At 40.9% G+C, this 20,371-nt stretch overlaps 1 protein-coding gene across 1 annotated transcript in view; it reads right to left on the bottom strand.

Moving 5' to 3' along the window:
* FBN2 (fibrillin 2) overlaps nt 1-20,371 on the bottom strand; it is a 280,296-nt gene that overhangs the window by 160,178 nt on the left and 99,747 nt on the right. The window contains exons 8-11 of the mRNA XM_006131867.2: nt 13,424-13,549; nt 5,622-5,774; nt 4,668-4,898; nt 1,949-2,086 (exon numbers count right to left, since the gene is read on the bottom strand). Coding sequence (XP_006131929.2) covers nt 1,949-2,086; nt 4,668-4,898; nt 5,622-5,774; nt 13,424-13,549 — 648 coding nt within the window. The remainder of the gene's footprint in view (nt 1-1,948; nt 2,087-4,667; nt 4,899-5,621; nt 5,775-13,423; nt 13,550-20,371) is intronic.

Raw genomic sequence — 20,371 nt, 5'->3', positions numbered from 1 at the left:
GAGGTTTACCACCGTCAACAGAACGCAATGGTAGTGTACATGCAGGTATAGTTTTGTCAACAAACGCCCAATTTTGTCTACAAAACCCTGTAGTCTAGACATACCCATATTGTCGTCATCATGACTTTTAATGCTATGTAACTCCTATACTTGGAGTAACTGTCATTTCAGATTTTTGCCAGTATAAAACTATTTTCTTCAGTGAATAGCAAACTATTCAAACAATTTTTTAAAATACATCTTATATCCAAAATAATTATGTAAACTTAAGACCATATTCTCCCCATATATGCTTCCCCCCTCAAATCACACCCAATAGAAATTTGGCAGTTAAAAGATTTGATGCAGGAACTTTTTGGTGAAATTCAATGGCCTATGTAGTACAGGTAGTTAAAGAACAGTTGATGACAATGATTCCTTCTGGCCTTAATCTATGAGTTCAGGACACACAGCAGCTTTCAGGATGTGCTCAGCAAACTTCAGTATTACTACGTAGGGGTCTGAACATGCTTTCACGAAAGTAAATGTTAAAACTCCTTCTGATTTCAAAGGTGCAGGATCTGGTGCTAAATGAGAAAGCTTCAGGTATCTCCACTACAATGTGAACAGAAAAATATACCCCTATTTTTAGTTAGTAAAGACCAATTCCTTACATCCAAAGCCCAACTATGTAGACTTATGTTAGAACTTCCACTCTATACTTTTACATCAGCCTGATGGTGCCTGTTGCAGGAAAGTTTAGCAGCAGAATAAACTCCCCCAATTCTCTTAGCCAGAAATGCAAGATAGGAAGCTCTGTGCATCTCCCACTAGATCTTTCCCTGGACACTTTCCCTTAAATCATAATTATGCCAGCAAAGATGCTCTAAACCACCTAGCCAGCCAGAGCAGAGGCACAAGGTGTTTTTACATACTCTACCTATTAATTATTTTAGCCTGTATTGAAATAATTTTGAACAGTAAGCAAACAGAAGTCAGATAGGTTGAGAGGAATCCTGAATGCTCAGAGCAGGACTGAAGGGAAAAGATGTTCCCTTTCTAGTCCTGTGTTCTAAGAATTACTGAAAAAGTGAGCATCTTTCAAGATTTGTTGCCATTATGAACTAAAGTGTCTCCCCCTAATGGTACATGAATCTTTTCACAGTTATCTGTCTCTAGTTTTCAGTCTTCGATAGTGGCACAGAAATAATGATGAAAACTTTAACATATTTTTTCAAACAATACACCTGAAAATAGAATTCTTAAGAGAACTACTAAGTCCTAAGGTTTGTGTTTCTTTTCAAGAATTGTTGTCATCACAAAGCAGTGAAATAGAGGGGAAGATGCATTCTTTCTGCCTTTTAAGAGTGCATAAAATGATCAATAGTTGAAGTGAAGACACAAATCTGAACTCAGTTCTTCACAGGTAATTTCAAGTATTTTGATTTATAATGTAAATGCATTTGGTATTCAGGTCTGTACATAAAATTCTGTTAATTAATTTGGATCTCTACAAAAGCCCTTTGCTATTCATATTCAAGAGTGAGTAAAACAGACACACAGGACCCCATTCTACTCTCCGTTACTTTTGTATAAATACACGCTAATAACAATGGAGTTATCACACTGTAAATTCAGAGAAAATGGGAGCAGAATTTGACTCGGAGGTATGATGATCCAACACACACACTAACATAGTAAACAAACTTGCAGACCATAAAAGATCTGAGATGCATAGAATTTTGATTCAAAAGCTTAATCTTTTAAGACTTATACATTGTTCCAGTATAAAGAATCTCAGTGTAATTCCCACACTATTTTTCACAGGAATCAACAATACCAACAACGTTCTATGGAGGAAACAATAAAATATACTAAAATTATAATCCTATTTATAGAGAAATGGTTTAAAAAGGAAAATGGAAGGATTTAAAAACTAAATATTGGGACTGTAAACATTTATGCTTACCTATACAATCCCCATTTGCATCTTGCTTATACCCCATATTGCACTCACATCGGTAACTGGAAATGGTTGGTATGCAACGTCCATTTAAACAGAGATTGGGGTGATGTTTACATATATCTATTGTCTGATTGAGGATTGCTGAAACAGATTACAGAAGATGAGAAAACTGAACCAGAATACGAAATAGGCACAACATAATCTGCATAATCATTTTTAACAAATTTTTAAAGATTTGTAAATAAATAAGCACTGTTAGTTTTTTTTAAAACATCAAACAATACCTATTTCCAAGACCTACTGATAGAACTGTAAGATCACAATAACAAATTAACATCAGAAAATAATTAAACAAATGGCCTTTGTTAAGATAAATGGTTTACATTGAACGTCTGATGAGAGAGGAATCATTGGGATTGGATTGCAGTAATTCATCACTATGACTATTATTTATAGTGTGTTTATCCTAATACTCCACACACTGTTTTGTACTAAGTCCCTGATCCTGCAACACTTGTAGAAGGCATTAGTTTATTAGATTCTTGCTCATTCTGGGCCTAGGGCCAAAGTAATAATTTGAGTCAAGGGACAATTCCACATTTGGAAGAAAAAAAAAAGGAAACAATTCCTCTACCAATTCATTTCAAAAGTACTGGCAGTTCAGTGGGAATGCTAGTATTACTAACTGTGATAGACTAGTGGTTTGTATACAAAGACGACACTCAAAGCTGCTTAATAAAACACATCTACAGTGTATGCCATAGATGTTACTACCACACAGATTTTAGATGTATAGACAACACGTGATAGTGAGGTATAAAGATTTTAGCATCATGTATTTGTGATAACGTCTTTCCTCACAAGTGGCAATGAAAGAGATATGAAGGTCATCCTGAATGAATGCTTTTATACCATATCATGCCATTATATATTTTGTATATGCTCTATATGCTACAGAAATACTATATTAGAAATGTTTAAGATACTTTTTAAAAGATTGATTGAATTATTGTTAGTATCCCTCTCTTTGTAAAGCTTTAATCACCCTGAATCCAATTCTGCAAGTCTGAGAAGCAGATAAAAATTAAAACTAATACATGTAAAATGCCTAAAAAAATAACATAATGGGGTTTCTATGTAGAAAAAATATAGAGAAGGGCTTTAAAAACTGACCCCTCAGATCCCTCAAGAACTTCAGGGTGAACCTCTCTGACCAGTGCTGAACAAGAAATTTTGTTGAACTACGTGAGGTCAGCATTGTCTGGCAACATTACCAACAGTTCCACTGCTCACTGGGCTCTTAGAAGACATTTCAGGGTAAATTAGAGCTAAACAACAGCAGAGAACACAGAGAGCCAGGATTGGTGATTGTAAACAAATTTTTTGGAACCTTAGAAAATTTGTCCACACCCATGATAAGTGGATATCTGGCTAACTAAAAGCATGCCAGGCCACGGATGTTGCCTGACCAGAGTGTGCTGGACTAGAGAGGTTCAACGTGTAGAAATGAGTCTTAGGTCCCCACCAGAAGGCTAGGAATCTCCACTTTCTGCTTGAGTGAAATTCTCTCTTCTACCCCTGCAAGGTTCCAATATTATAAATCTTATGACAGTGAAAAATATAAAGGTTCAATTTTTATAAAAAACTGTTTCAAGCCACACACACAGAATTTAAGGTCAGAAGGGCCTACTGTGATCATCTAGTCTGATCTTCTTTTGCACATTGCAGGCTACAGAATATCACCTTCTCCTGAAGTAGTCTCCTAACCTTTGATTGAGTTACCGAATCCTCAAATCATAGTTTAAAGACTTCAAGAATACAGAGAATTCACCATTTAACTAGTTTAACACTAGTTTAACATGTGACCCGGGACCCATGCTGCAGAGGAAGGTAAAAAACCTCCAGTGTCTCAGCCAAATCTGACCTTGTGGAAAACTCCTTTGTGACTTCAGATATGGTTATCAGTTAAATCCAGAGCATGTGGGCAAGAACCAGCAGGCTGCAACCTGCAGAAAAATTCTCTGTAGTAAGTCAAATGCCTCCCCATCTAGTGCTCTCATTTTTAATGGGGATTTGGGTGACAGATACAGACTCAGGAATGTGGAGTTTTGGGGATAATTTTGGCAGGTATTTTATTTTAAATGATGGGTACCTTATGCTACTCATGGGTCTGGAGTGTTAGAATAAGTCCCAGGTAGATGTATTAGTGGCTAGAATGCAGTTAATCCAGAAATGTATTTATCATTCACATTTATCACATCGCTCTATAATTTAGAACATGTATTACCTCAAGTTACATTTTTTACAAAATGTGTAGACAAGTAATGGCTATAGTACAGAAGTTTGAGGTTAAAGCTACTGCAGGCATACAACTTAATGAGTTCATCAAGTAAAAGGTGAACACAACTGGTAAAAGGAGGGACTATAAAAGATATAGGATGCAGTTACAGTATATTAAAGACCAACAAGAAAGCTAATTTCTGTAACTCAAATTAAACAAAATTAAAAACATTTCTGTATTGTGATCTCTGCTCAAAGTCTCTAAAAAATTCACTGTCATGAAAACAATGCAAAATGTCTTATATTCAATTAAGTATATGTATTCAGAGAGATTGTCTCATTTTCAGAATAGAGCCTAAGACACAAGCAAGAAGCAATAAAATTATGAACTCACTCATCAAAATCAGAGGAAAACATTTGTTTTTTAAAAAAGGAAACATACTCAGCCCAGTAATGATTGCACCATTTCCAGTGGGACTCTGGCCACCAGTCCCAACACCTCCTCCTCCTACACCAGGGGAGAAGCCATTGCCACCTGGAATGGGAATAAATCCAGTTCCTGGGCCATAACTATTCCCATTTCCTCCAGGAAGGAATCCATTCCCCCCTGTTCCACCAGGTCTGGAACCTCCTCCTGCAGGAACTCCATCTATGCAAAGTCTGCGATATTCATCTACAAAAAGAACACACACACACATTAAAATAATTTAGCCCCATTCAGTATGTAAAGATGATGCTGAAATATAAAACTCTATATCACAACAAAAAAAATGAAGTTTCAACTCCTTATTTTGGAACTCACTGTCTTCTCTCTTCTACACCTAAGTTTATGAGGCTTTCAGATTCATAATGGTGTTATTTAAAGAATATGTTACATGTTAAAATTTACTCCTAGCCATTTGGTGGAGCATTTGGCAATAAACGGATAGAAAAGTATGTTAACCCGTCTTGCAGATCTTTTAGGGTAAGTAAAACAAGAATTAATATATGCCAACAATGTGGAAAGTTACGTAAGTGCCAGGCTGAAAGTTTAAGTGACATACTTATGTCATCTACCTTGCCATTTCAAAGAAAAATGAAAAACTACAGAAAAAGAGAGTAGCTGCTTCTTTACACAGTAATGAATGGACCCTTACACTCATTTTCTTTTTTAGGTCAACCACAAAATCTTCCTCAGTTATCAAGAACCGAGAAACGGTTCAGTGTCAACAAAAACTGGTCCTAAATAATAATGGTCCAGAAAAAAAAAATAGTTCACATATGGAAATATCCATACTGAAAACAGAAGAATGAATAATAATGTAACTCCTAACATTTTTTAGGCTTGATTTTAAAGTGGTTTAAAATGTTTGCAAAAACTTCCATCATATTGGAATGGGCAGCAAAAACCACTCACCAGAGCCTCTCACAGGACACATCTCAGGAACAGATCCAATGGCCCAGCATCGACCTGATTCACAACAGCACTGCATTTTGGTAAACCTATTTGGAAGTTCTTGTGCACAGCGACCATTCACCAAGCTGGAGAAACATGTGCCTGCCCTTTGATCTGGACATTAAACAAACAAATAAACAAAAAAACCTGTCCTTCAGAAATTTGTCATAGTGATTTCAAATATGAGTAATAGAAAAGTGCAACTGAAAATCTGTATAAAACAAATTTAAATCATTAGCCAGCGTTTATTAGCAACTAGTTTATTGCAATGCATAATATTTCAGTGACACTAATCTGGCATTAATCCAAATCTTGCTATCAAACTCATCTTCATTTCCTTACACTTTAGCCATGGGAAACCCCTCAAGTCCCTTCACAGTCTCCCTCAAGGAAATGACCACATATTTAATCTTTATTAGGCAGAACATGGTGCAGGTATTCTAGAACATAGGGAACACTCCTCGTTTTCCATAAGCACCCAAACAAGCCTGAGCAGCCTCTTCAGACATTTACTCTGGGCATTTAGAAGCAAGCACATATTGATTGCATAGTTGATGTTACTGCCCCAATATAGAGTCAGAGAAGAGGTGTCTCCACAGTCTTACATTTTGGTCAGGATGTAGTAATCTACTACTTTTTGGAGCCTCCAAAGCATGATTTCCTTCCTGTGTTGTTCCTGGAGCACGGCATTTATTTACATGCTATCCCTTACAAAGTGAGTATTGTAGATGCACAATCTAGCCCAATGTAAAGCCTGTGTACATCCTATGCCCAATAGCAGCTTACTCCGCAAGTAGAGACAATGAACTGGGACTAACAACAGTCACACACTATTTACCTCGGCTAAAGGGAAACAGGACTGGGCCAAAGTAAATTGTACGTTATCAAAATTAGTATTGACAAGTTGCCAAAAACTGCATGTAATTGCTTAAATTGCAATTATACTATCAATAGACACCACATATGTTTGCAGTACATCTTATCATTGTTTAGTTTTGTTAAATAACATATTTAACTTTGGATTAATAAGATTAGACACTGCTAAATTTTTTCTGATCAGCTTTTTTAGGTGCTAAAATGAACTGACCATATTGTTTGTCCACACAACTATTTTGGTCTGAAGAATATAATTCAGAACACTTAAAGTAAGTTTTCAAAACTAGACCTCTAAATTACACATGCAAAAGGTGTGCCAAATAATCCTTGCTTTCCTCACAACAAAAGTACAACTGACTACCTACAAAGGTACTACCTATATTTTCTAGCACTGGATTGACATAGGGGTTGGCAATTGTTCACGAGGAAAAATAATAGTTGTCCAAACAAAAAGAGTAATTGCATACGATTTTCTAAAATGTGGCTCTTGATGTTTCTTTCATCATGTAATACATAATATAATATAGGGATAGATTCTACTATTTTTACTCACAATGAATAAAATGAATAGTAACATATTCCGTAAGAAGTCCCACTGAAGTGAACAGAACTATTAGCAAAGAAAACTTATTGCTCAGTGTGAATAATGGCAGCAGAAACAGGTCATGAAATTTTCTCAGATTGTTTTCTCAAATTAAATTTAAGCAGGAAAAAAAAGTGCAGAAATGATGGAGGATTAGAAACCTTGAAATAAAATTTGAGCTAAGTGAGAATGTTCAGAATGTTAATTTTAAGGCCTAACAGCTTTCACAGTGTCATAAATTCACAGGGCCTTTCTAAACTCCCAGAACTATTTAACTTGATATGATCTCTAATTAATTAAAGAATAAATAATTTTTCCAGAGTAAAAAAAGACCAAGATATAGAAACTTCCTGCTTACTTGAAGTGTAACTAAGTTTTCTTTATAGAGAAAGAGCTATTGTTATAGATAACATAAGAATGGCCTACAGGGTCAGACCACAGGTCCATCTATCCCAGTATCCTTTCCTTCAACAAGGGCCAATGCCAGGTGCCTCAGAGGGAATGAACAGAACAGGTAAACATGAAGTGATCCTTTCCCTGTGCCCCATTCCCAGCCTCTGACAAACAAAGGCTAGGAACACCATTCCTACCATCCTGGCTAATAAGCATTGACTAATCTCAAACAAGGGGATTTGCTGGACCAGAGGAAATCCCTTCCCCAATGGCCCATGCTGCCCCCAGGGCTAGGGCTCCAGCCCTGCTACTGCCAGTTCAGTGGCTGCTAGGCCAGAGTGCCACAGCCAGAGCCCCCAGCTGCTGCTGGGGCTGGAGCTCCGCAACTGCCTGGCTCCGTAGTGGGGGCTGGAGTTCCATGGCTTCCTCTGGGGCTGCAGAGCTCTGGTCCCATTCTGGCCCAAGTGGCAAGGGAGCTCCAGCCCCAGTGGCAGCTAGGGAGCTCTGCAGTTGCCTGTCTCTGCAGCCCGAGCTCCACAGACAGGGCTGGAGCCAGAGCTCTGACCTCTGGAGCAGAATGGGGTCAGAGCTCTCTGGCCATGTGTGGGCTGGAGCTCCCGGGCCAGGGGGTCAGAACTCATGCCACATCATCTGCTCCCCCCAATATAGGACTCTCAGCTGAGCCACAGCTCCGCCTACCACACTCCTGCTTCTCTGCCAGACCTCCCCATTGCTAGGCTCTGTGGTCAAGAACATCCGTGGTCCAGAGAGTCCTGGCGTAGGGAGGTAAAACCCGCACTTCCTTTTATTTGTTTTAAACCTGCTACCTATTAATTTTATTTAGGGACCCCCAAGTTCTTGTGCTATGGGAACAAGTAAATAACTTTTCCTTATTCACTTTCTCCGCACTAGCCATGATTTTATAGACCTCTATAATATCTCCCCCACCCCCAGTCTCCTCTTATCTAAACTGAAAAGTCCTAATCTTTTTAATCTCGTTATATGGGAGCCATTCCAAACCCCCACTCATTTTTGTTGCCCTTATCTGAACTTTTTACAATGCCAAGGTATCTTTTTTGAAATCAGGTGACCACAGCTGTACCCAGTATTCAAGTTGTGGGCATACCATGGATTTATATAGAGGCTATACATATTCTCTGTTTTATTCTCTATCCCTTTTAAAATTATTGCTAACATTCTATTTGCTTTATTGACTGCTGTTGCACTTTGAGTGGATGTTTTCAGAGGACTATACCCAATGACTCAAAGATCTTGAGTGGTAATAGCTAATTTAGTCCCCAGCATTTTGTACATATAATAGATGGATATCCTATTGTGCTAAATTAGAACTCAAGCCAGAAGGAAATTTTTGTACATGCAATATTCTGTACGTATTTGAACATACAGGAGATGTATATGCAGCTCTTACTGGTTTCCAGGAGAGCCATATATGTGCTTCTAAAGGTAGAATTTGGATTTTTGTCTCTATTTTTATGGAGTTGGGTGAAAACAACATTTATCCTTTATAAATGCTTGATTTGTTCAGCATATACCAGGCCAATACTTGTGACACTATTTCCTTCAAAAGTAGTCATCTATTTCACTGCCACAGTCTCAAATACGGATTTGCTGCATTACTAAAGTAATTTGGAAGGTTAAGGAGACTAATTTGGAAGGTTAAGGAGACTAATTTGGAAGGTTAAGGAGACTAACAGTGCCGGTAAAATAGGTATTTGCATAAGAATAACTTTGTATTTTGATAAAAGTAAAGTCCAGGAAATTATGAACCCAAAATTGTTTTAATGGTTTCAAATGTCTATTTTAAATGGACAGAAAAAGGATGCAAGGCTTGCTATAACTACTATGAAAGTACCCTAATACAGGTTGAACCTCAAAAATCCAGGACTCTCTGGTCTGGCAACATCCAGCAGGATAACAAATATTGTTGGATCAGAGAGTCTCAGCTGGCAAGGTTCAGCAGCAGCTGAGCCCAGCCCCAGTGAGGCCAGTGCAGCAGATCCCTGGCCAGGCCTAGCAGGTGCTGGCACAGTGGGAAGCATCATCTCAGTTGGGACTGGCGCGGTGTAGGAGTATGCAGCCTGGACTTGTACCGTGGAGGTAAAGCACAGCCCCGGCAGGACTGGAGGCAGTGTGGACAGCCCCTATCTGGGGCTGGCATGGTGGGGGGGACATAGCTCCTGCCAGGAGTGCCCAGTGGAGTGCTGGAGGCAACGGCAGGCAGCAAGGAGTGCAGCCCCATCTGGCAGCAGACCCTAAAGCCAGGTAGGGAGCTTTGACCTCCCCTTGCCCGGCAAACTCCATTGTTTGGAATGACTCAGGTTCTAAGGATGCCGGACAAGGGGGGGTATGACCTGTAGTAAAATTGTAAAAAGTGAGTGAGTTCATAAAGCATCAGAAAATAGCAATCAGTGTTGATGGGAAAAGGTGCAAAAGGGAGACTGAATGAGTCTAAACAAAAAGGCTACCAGTTTAACTCCAGGGTTGTATTAAGACTAGGTCCAGCAAACAAGAGAAGATTGATACCAGAAATCATTGAATCAAAATAATGAGGGGATAAACTAATCTACCCATTACTCCTTTATGAGATCTTTAAAAATGAGAAAGACTTTGGAATGAAAATATGAACGGAGAGATATGAATGGACTACCAATACAACAATGGCTAACTACAACAAGGGAAGCAAGCTTCACCATCATGACTGTGACTCCCTCCCCCCAATGTCTTCTGGGATCCCAGGATCTAAAGTAACACTTTAAGATCTTTTTTGTCTTAATCTTGGAAGACAAGATACGAAGTCTAGGACAGCAAAATAGCCTCCCTCTGACCCAGAAGAGGAAGGGCTCTCTAAGACACCTTGGTGGGCAGATGCAACCTCACCCAGGCCCACCCACAGGAAGCGGGAAGGTGGTACCAGAGGTATAAGAGCTCAGAGCTCAGTTGGAGTCCGGTGGCTGAATAGGCCAGATGCTCAGCCCCAGCTATGCTACGCCCAGCGGCAGAACGGAGTTGGGTCACCAATACCCATGCTGGCCCCTGACAACTGGTCCAGGCCATTGAGACTTGCTGAGGCCCAGGCCCCGATGACTGGATCGGGTCCCTGCTGGAGCCTGAGCTGGAACCAATGAACACACTGCCAGCACCTCCATCCACAGCTGACCCTGAGGAGCGGCACCTGAGCCAGGTAGGCCCCCAGGGGGAACTGGGAAGCAGCCCACGGACAGCCGATTCCAGGGCAGCTGAAAAGAGGGAGGTCCAGTAGGAAGCATGTTGCGGCTTGGATCGCTGCTGACCCACAGACCTGGTCGGCATGTTATAGTCCGGATCCACACCGACCCAGTGGCTGCCACACTGCCACTGTCAGGGCCCTGGGCTGGGACGCAGTGGAGCGGGTGGGCCTGCGTCCCCCCGTCACCTCTCGCCTCAGTTGGCAGGCAGAATTTCCCCTGCGGGGGCAAAACCCTATGCTTGTTGTCTCTCCACCAGCAAAGAGACCCAACCCCTGCCCGGCTGGGACCTGACCAGAGCTTTAAACTATTACTGAACCGCTCGTGGTAAACTTCTGTCTTTCCATCCCGCCCTGGTCCAGGGCTGGACCTAACAAATTGCTCTCCCAGGCCACAAAGTGGCTGGGCCTTGAGCTGTTAATCCACGCCTCTCCTGAACTGAAGTCTGAGCCTTATAAACTGCTTATTTGGTGCCTGCCCTGATTGGGGGTGTGGCCATTATTAACTGTTGCTTGGCCTACAGCTAGGCCTGAGATGTGCTGGGCAAATTATTTATAGACTGGGACACTATAAGTGCCCTTTAACGGGGCAATAGAGAGCATCAGCGTGGCCTCCCACTGACGTGGACCCTTAACAGATGGGCCAGAAGAGGGACCCAGATGACACTGCCATTTCCAGTGGCTTCAGCTGACTCCCAGTCATTAACTGGGATGAGACACCTCTCAGTCAGTCAGTCAGTCAGTCAGTCAGTCAGTCAGTCACACACACACACACACACACACACACACACACACACACACACACACACACACACTAGTGTTTGCTTTTTATTTCTTGTTTTTTCTATCATGCTACTTTTGCCTTCTAACAAAGAGCTCACTTAGCTAGCCACGACTATATTTTGCAAGACTGCTACTATAAGAGTGCATCCAGAGAGGCAGATAAAAACAATTCCCAATGTTTGCATAAATTTGCCTGGTCTTAGAGTAGCTAAGAAGAGAGTATACTGTGCCTGTGCTCTTCCAGCAGGAAGATTACATGTGAAAGTAAACACGAGAACAATCTGCATATTTTTAAGTCACTGGTATTGTTTTCTCTCTCTCTCTGTCATGTTTGGTCCTCTAGGAAATGGGTTTGGACTTTATTGGTAACAGCAACAACCCCTCCAGCCCAGCTCAACTAACTGGTTTGGTTTTCCCCAACAGGACAGTTACCACCACCTCAGAGACTATCATACAAAGAACACTTCCAAAAATTCTCTCCAGGTAACAGGAAGGAAAACAAGGGATGTTTTAAAATGAAAGCCATGCTTATTGCTTTATATTTCAAATGCGTAAACTGTTTTTTCCCCCATCTTTTCTGTATCTTTAATAAAAGTTTTAAAAGATTCTGTAAGGGTGTATTTGCTAGTACAGTAGGCTGAGGACTCTAAGTAATCAGTAGAGTGACGTTTCTGTATATCAAAGCCCAAACTTTGTTTAATGCTGGACAGTGACAGAGTCAAGTTTATACCTTTGACTTGTTAGGTCTATTGATTCCATCTAAATTAATAAAATAGGCTATGAGTCTGCCTCTAACTTACTTTGCACTGGGATACTGCAAGCAAATTATATCCCCCCAATCCTTCAAACACTTGAGTGCGCAAGACGTTTTACCCGTCATTGGACAACTCAACACAAAGTTATGAGCACGCGTATGTGTTTGCTGGATCTGAGCCGTAGAATGTAACTTCTACTCTACTTCTTAATGTCACAACCACCTCAAGAAATTACATTACAAGTGACAAGATGGTAGGTTAGCAGCTAATGGTTTATTGCACAGGGTAATTTCAGCCAAGTCAGCATTACATTTAAAACCATACCCTTGGCATACATGCAGCTGTAAAACAAACATAGTGAAAAGATCCATGACACACATTACCACATCTAAAAACAAATACATATTTTTAAAAGGACAGAAACAGATTTTTGAGAAATCAGATCCAAAAAGTTCTAACCTACTGATATTTGATCTTTGTTTTACTCTTACAAATGGAAAAAGGCCACTCAAGCCAAATGAAATAGGAATTCATTTCATTTCCTGTAGATGTCTTGTAAGTTTACATGAGCACCCTTCTAACACTGGCATTCAGAAGGTAAAGCATGCCTATGCAAGGCAAATGAAGTATTAAACAAGGATACAAACTTGCTCCTTTGAAATCAAAATAAGTTTTGCCTTTGACTTCAGCAGAAGCAGCATTTGTGTGTGATTCTAATTTTTAATGTCCGTCCGCACACCTATGGCTTATTATCTCTTATCTAAGAATCTAATCCTGCTCCCAGCCACAGATGCACAGAACTGGAAATATAACTGTATAACACCCAAATCATATTTCTACTGCACTAGACTGTAAGAGAGACTATGCAGAATCTCCAGTTTTTCAGATGGTGCTCTGCAATGGCACTCTAAATAGGACTACACAGCGGGACACTGTTAAAAGACTTAGAATTTGTGGCAGAAAAGCCATTGTATCTGTATAGAGTGGAGATCCTTTGAAAAAAATTCCCATTAGAGGATGGTGATCCAGAGAGCTTCAGATAGCAGCCCCACCCCCTGCTTATAAACTACAGTAGTGGCCAAAGTCTGCCTTGAGAATACCCCAAGAGTCTACAGAAGAGTGCACTTACCAATGCAGCGGGAGCCATCTGTAGATGTGACATAGCCACGTGGACAAATGCAGAAATAACTTCCCACTGTATTAGAACATTCGCCACCTTCACAGATTCCTGGAATAATGCTGCACTCATCGATATCTATTCATAGAAAGAAGAAGCAACTAGTTAACAAAATACTTGCATAAAATACTTTTCAAAGAAGAGATTTTTAAATGAAGGGCATTACATTCAATTAGCATACAGCTCAAATTCAACAATGTATTGCAGAGGTTCAGAAATTGTGGTGGATAGAGCATTTGTGGTTTGCACAGCACTTGCTGGTGGTCTGTTTAAAGCTGGCTGATCACACAGTGCTGACTTTCCTTTAATGTTCCAGTTTAATGATCATCCTAAATCCTAAAGTATGTTAATGCAGTCTGCATGCTGTTCTAACTTACATCAGCCAGCTGTGGTCGCTTTGAGACCATAAAACAATCGAGCATAGCAGAGATGCAACACCATTCAGCTGTACCCCAAACATTCCTACCGCTCTGGGACTTAATGTGGGCAAGCAGAATAGGGCTCTGGACCTTCTAAGTGCTCCTTCGTGCTGTGAAAATTCTCAGCTAGCCAGAGCCAACTGCTTTTGTGATGTTTTAAGAGCCTCAAGTATTTTGAAGAAATTATACTGTAGTCTTTAGAAGTATGGACTCAAGTTTTGTGCATCCTTTCATAAAACTAATCTTTATGCAATCAGTCCAACTGACAGCAGAAGTCTCATCTCAACACTTAGTTTTGCATGTAAACCCACGTGATCCAAGATACCACCAAGTCAATGGAACAAGTTCTGACCAGAGCAAAAACCTGTAGAGCAGTGTTTCTCAAACTGTGGGTTGCGACCCACGGAGGGGTCGCAGCTGGATTGGGTTTTTCACTTGTGACCCCTCTCCCCGGGGCCATGAAGAGCGGCAGGTTAGCAGAAGACAGCCACTGGCAAGCTGCGCAGCGTGGCTGAGACCGTGGGACTCCAGGAGCAAGGCTCAGCTGCAGGAGGCGGCAAGGTGGTGGGAGAGTGAGGCTGGTGCCGGCTGGGGCACAGTTGTCGGGTGATCGAACGCTTCCCCAGCTGGGAGAGGGCAGGGTCCCTCAGGCAGTGGGCTGGGGGATTGGGTCAGGGCAGAGAACCTGGAGGTAAATAAGGGTATGTGGGGGTCAGAGAAGGAGGCAGAGGAGACATTGGAGAAGGGAAGAGCAACCAACCAAAGGGACGCAGAGCAGAAAAGAGGCACAGAAAAGAAAGACGGGGAAGGAACCTGCAGGGGGGAAGGGTGTTGAGGACCGCAAATGCCAGGAAGGAACCCCAGGAGGGCAAGGAGTCTGATGAGAAGTAGGGAGAAAGTGTGAAGGTGTGAGGGGTCCACACAAATTCAGTTAGCATTTTAGGAAGTCATGGTATCACAAAGTTTGAGAACCCCTACTGTAGAGTGATGTGGCGCTGGGTATCAGAAATGAGAGCATGTGCAGCTAGGGACTAGTTCCCAATACAGTCCCTTCAGGACTTGGGATTTTCACTCATCCTAGAGAAAGACATGGCACATCTCAGATATCACCCATATTGCCTCTGAACTGGCTCTGATCCAACACACTCACTCGTGTTTTCAATGTTCCTCACATTGGTGCCCACACAGAGAGGGGGAGGAGACAATCTGACTCAATACTATGGGATCAGATAAGTAAAGGTAGACCATAATGCATAGGTAATAAGGGGACAGTTTCAGATACCAGGCATTTCCTAAGTTTTGAGTGTTTCTCTTTGCAACCTTAACATAACAGTTTTTTCAATAGCTATGATAGTGGTAGTGGTTTTGTTTTTTGTTGTTTTGTAATTCTAGTTCCATGCTATTTTTTTTTATGGTGAGCTGTTTATTAGAGCTCTGAGTAACTCTCTTAGTATAACATGCAGCCAAATTAAAGTTGCCATGTTTCAGGTTTTGTAATAAACTTGAAACCTGGCTCACGTGAAACCTGGGATGAATTCGGAGCAAGCTTGGGCCAAGTTTCCAACAAACTTGGGCTGAGTTATATTTTCCAGTTGAAAGCATATGAAACTTTGTGGGTTTTGCACCACCCGAAGCCTGGAAAACGCTGGTGTTTTTGGCTCAGGCAGCATTTAAGTTCTTGGTCGCAAAAGTGACATGAAGAGAGTTTTACCCCATAAAACAAACCAAAAAAAAAAAAAAAAAAAGCCAAGCTTTCAAGATTTTGGGCCCTGATCATTTCTCTCTCAAAGCATAACAGAAGACGCTAAGAAGGATACTTCTACGTTGCAGAAGTCCCCAATACAGTCCCTTCAGGACTTGGGATTTTCACTCATCCTAGAGAAAGTCATGGGACTCAGCCCCAAACATGGCACATCTCAGAGATAACCCATGTTGCCTCTGCACTGGCTCTGACCGAAGTAGTACCTCTGGTTCCTTAGTCAAAGCTGACCCAGGATATGGAGGAAGGCCGGGGGAAGGGGGGTGGGAGATTAACATGAAAAAAAGAATATAGTCCTGGGCTGTGCATTCTCCTCTAGGAAAACTCATTTAGGGGCCCAATGAGTGAACAATCTGCATTTCATCTCCCCCCTCTCTATCCAATTCTCAATCTCACCACTGTACAGACACAGGATCAATGAAGACTGTTTGTGGGATGAAGGGAGGGTGGGAATAAAGTCACAAGGATGACAGGACACTAGACAAAGATGCAAAAGGAATCTTCTATGCATGAATATGGATCTAGAGCAATGTTTCTCAACCATGGGTATGCCTACCCCTGGGGTATGCAGAAGTCTTGCAAGAGATACCTCAACTCAACTAGATAATTGCCTCATTCTATAATAGCCTACATAAAAAGCACCAGTGAAGTTAGTAGTAACTAAAATTTAATACGATTCGTTTATACTGCTCTATATGCCATACATTGAAATTAAGTACAATATTTATATTCCAGTCAATTTGTAATATAATTGTATGGTAAAACTGAGAACATAAGCAATTTTTCAGTGAGAGTGCACAGTGACATCTTTGTATTTTTTATGTCTGATTTTGTAAGCAAGTGATTTTCAAGTGAGATGAAACTTGGGGTTACATAATTCAGATTCCTGAAAGAGGTACACTAGTCTGGAAAGATTGAGCGCCACTGATCCAGAGGGTATAATATCACATCTGGAAAGGAAAATGCATAGCTCTACTGAACTTATGAAAACTGCACTACATTTGTACAGCAAGGGAACCAATTAAACACTGTAAAACTTTCAGGGGATTTTTAAGTAACTTTTTTCTGCAAGGCACATCTCCTTACAACTATATATGCTCCGCCACCAAAGTATCCAGATACTTTATAACTTTCAGCATTGTGACCTTTATAGCATGTTTACGCTATGAATATTAATTAAAGGAAGTGAAAAAATATAATCTTTTCAACGGTTACTTCAAATATTGCCTTAAAGGAATCACCACAGAATGTAGAATAATAAATCTGCTGAATACATTTTCCCGCCTTCCTTACTTGTGGCAATTATTTTCTACAGTCAAAAAATCAGATTTTAACGAACATCCATTACTTCACAAGTGAGAAAACCTATTATAAATATAAGTACAGTAAACGTCCAATAATCTGGCACCTTTGGGACCCAGGAGGTGCCGGATTATTGGATATGCTGGAGTACCAGAAGGGTCGGGGGGGAGGTCAGCAGGGAACTGTGCAGCGTGGACAGCACTCCAGCTGCTCTACCCCCGGCTTCCTCAAGCCCGCCGCTGGTCAGTTCCAGCAGTGGCGGACTTGAGGAAGCTGGGGCCAGAGCAGCTGGGGTGCTGCCAGGTTGGCCCTGCAGCGTCGCTCAGGTGAGGGGCGGTGCTGCAGGACCAACCCAGCAGCACCCCAGCTGCTCTGCCCCGGGCTTCCCCAAGTCTGCTGCTACTGAAACTGACCAGCGGCGGACTTGGGGAAGCTGGGGGCCGAGGAGCTCCAGTTGTCCAGCTGGCCAGAGCACTTCCGGGTTCCAGTTGGTGCCAGACTATCGGGAGTGCCGGACCACTGGATGCCGAACAACCAGAGTTTTACTGTACTTTGCAACTGAGAAACAAACATACCCTTATGCTTTACAGATTTTCTGTATGGAACTTCGTAGGACAGAGAGGGGAACAATCTTTCTACTCCCAAGGCTCAGCTGCTTCCTCTCACCCCATCTCCATGCAGAAAATGGGGAGGGAGGAGTTGACACAATTGGACCAAATATTTTTAATACTTTTTTGCTTATGCTTTCTATGCTAGTAGCAGTTAACTGGAATTTTTGTTGCAAATCACGTCATTTCTGAGGCTTTTATTATACCAATAAGGAAACAAACAGTACAGAGCTATCTTGTAACTTCTTCCGGGCAGAGATTGCATCATCTTTTGTCTTTGGATAGGACCCAACATACTGAGGGACTATAGAGCAAAAACAGCTACATACATTTTTAACAACAACTAAATAAATAAATAAATAAAATAATGAATTCTAATCCATTTAGTGTATAGTTCAAAATATTTGCCAAAAAGTTTTTGGAACTTTTGGAAGATTCTTCAATCTTTGAAAGAACACTAAGAACAAAGAAGATTATTAAACATGTTTTCCCTTCTCGTTTTTAAATTAGATTTTATATACAAATACTTTAATATTGCCTTTTATTTTAACACATTTCCTACAGAGGAAAGTTTCAACTGGCATCTTATAATACACATGGTATCCACACTTTGTAGGGATTTAGACCTTTTATAAAAAAAAAACATTTTGCCAGATCAAAACGTTCTAAGAAAATAAAAGTTCCACTTGTGACATCATAGCTAACCACCACAGAGATTTCAGAATCCCAAATGGTGGTATAAATTTAAACTAAGTAATTCTCTAAGGAGAGCTACAAAATCTTGCTTGAATTTACGATGTTATAACCAAATATATGATGTGGCAAATGGGTTACCATCCTATTTAATCCAATGAAATGAAACCATGTGTTTAAATCATAGCAGAACTGAAACCTCTTGCATGCCTTGCCTTCCAATCTTCCATACAGTGCATTTCCATCACTACTGATAACTGATTAAAAAACAAGCGTGATCATTCTCTTTCGAGAAACCAAAAATAAGGCATCATGCTACAAATATGGATAGAAAGGAAAACTGGCAAGGACAAATCATCGAAAAGGGTCTTTTTCATGTTTTCTGAATAGACTTCTTCTTGTGATGGCAGTTTCAGCAGAGAGGTCACTTTCTCAAGTCTTTACATACTCCCTCCCCATAAGGGTTCCAGCACAATGGCAGTATGCTGTGAGGAAAATTACACAGTCCATATTTGTTTCTGTGCTGGTTCTACAAATAGATATAAGACTTCCCTATCCAGCACTGTCTAGCATCATTCACAGATACCGTTAACTGTGCAGCCATCTTGGACAGGAAGCTTTTATCTTTTGCTGATTAGGAATGAAAGATCTATGACACAGAGAAATTGAATGAAATATCTTGAATTATATGTATAATGTTGCTATCTAAAAATAACAGCTGTCCACTGAAACCTAAGAGTTTCTTATTCATTTTAACTTTATTTTGCATAGGCAGGTTGCTGCTAATTTAATAGGCCGCACTAGCTACTTACAAAATTGGTGTGTGTGTGTGTGTGTGTGTGTGTGTGTGTGTGTGTGTGTGTGTGTGCGCGCGCGCGCACAATTAAATACTGTATAGGCTGTAAAAGGCTATGCAATTTTGTACCCTTTATTGTAATTCTAACTACAGCTTGAGACTCAGTTTCCGTCTAGGTAATGAGGAAGTTGCCCTGGAGAATAGGAGAGGATTGGCCAGAGATTTCTGCTTTATCGCCTCCCTGCTCAGAGACCACGCAGGATGCTCTGCTTTGCCAGTCTGCAAAGAGTGAGTAAAGACTGGGGAAGCCAGGGCAAGAGCTGGAGGCAAAGAGTTGCACATCATTCTGCTCACTTGGTCTCACGCAGATTCCCTATAAAAGTTTTCACTCTAGGGCTGTATTATCTTTTCAGTGGTGGGTATGCTGTAGAATGCCAAGGAGCTGAGGAGGACTTCTATGTGGCCTCTTGCAATTCCCTGAAGAATTCTACTACGTTTTGGAGAATGTGTCCGGCAACCTTTCCACAGGGTAGGGACAACCCTACCCTCCTGATCAAACAATATACCAGGAGTTCTTGCAGAAAATTCCCAGGTTGATTTCCTTCACTAGAGACCCATAACACATTTTTACCTGCAGTAAATGTAAATGTTTTTTCTAGCGACTAGTTTCTGAGCTAAACTCTTTCCCCCTCTATTCTTGTGCACTGACATACCCATAACTAGATCTCAGTTAGCACTGACTGGAAATGTTGAGATTTTATATCAGAAAGACAAGTAAACTGGTTGGCTGGAGGAGCTGCACAAATCACGATAAAAGAAGCATAAATTAAGTCCCTTCGGGGATACGCACCTTTATTTGTAAAAGAGGGCATTGCCATAAATACGAAACAGACCTAAGGTATGAGTTCCTGCCCATCTGATGTTGCACCTAAGATGATAAAACTGAGCAAACTCCATTAAGAGCTGTGCAAAATTCATGGTGCAAACATCCCAGCTGCAGGTATTAATAGGATAACTCTCTGCCAAAGCAAACAGCCTGGCCACTTGTCATCCAGAATTCATGACTTTTTTTTTACTGTAAAGCTTACAGTAGGCAGGATATGATGAATATCTTGGCAAATACACCAGAAAAGTGTCTCAGAAATGTCTGAACACTGAAAAAAGCTGCTGTGGAAATGTTTTAGCTATATTCTAACCTTGTCTAATGTAGTGTCAAGTTTGAATTTAACACACACAGTGTACTGAACTGGTATGTTATACAAGGAAGGAAAAATAGAAGTAGAACTTTATTCTTTAAAAGACTGTTTAGATTTTGGTATCAGA

Source organism: Pelodiscus sinensis, chromosome 6, assembly GCF_049634645.1.
Source record: "Pelodiscus sinensis isolate JC-2024 chromosome 6, ASM4963464v1, whole genome shotgun sequence".
NCBI classification, from domain to species: Eukaryota; Metazoa; Chordata; order Testudines; family Trionychidae; genus Pelodiscus; species Pelodiscus sinensis.
This window is presented reverse-complemented; position numbering and strand designations above follow the sequence as displayed.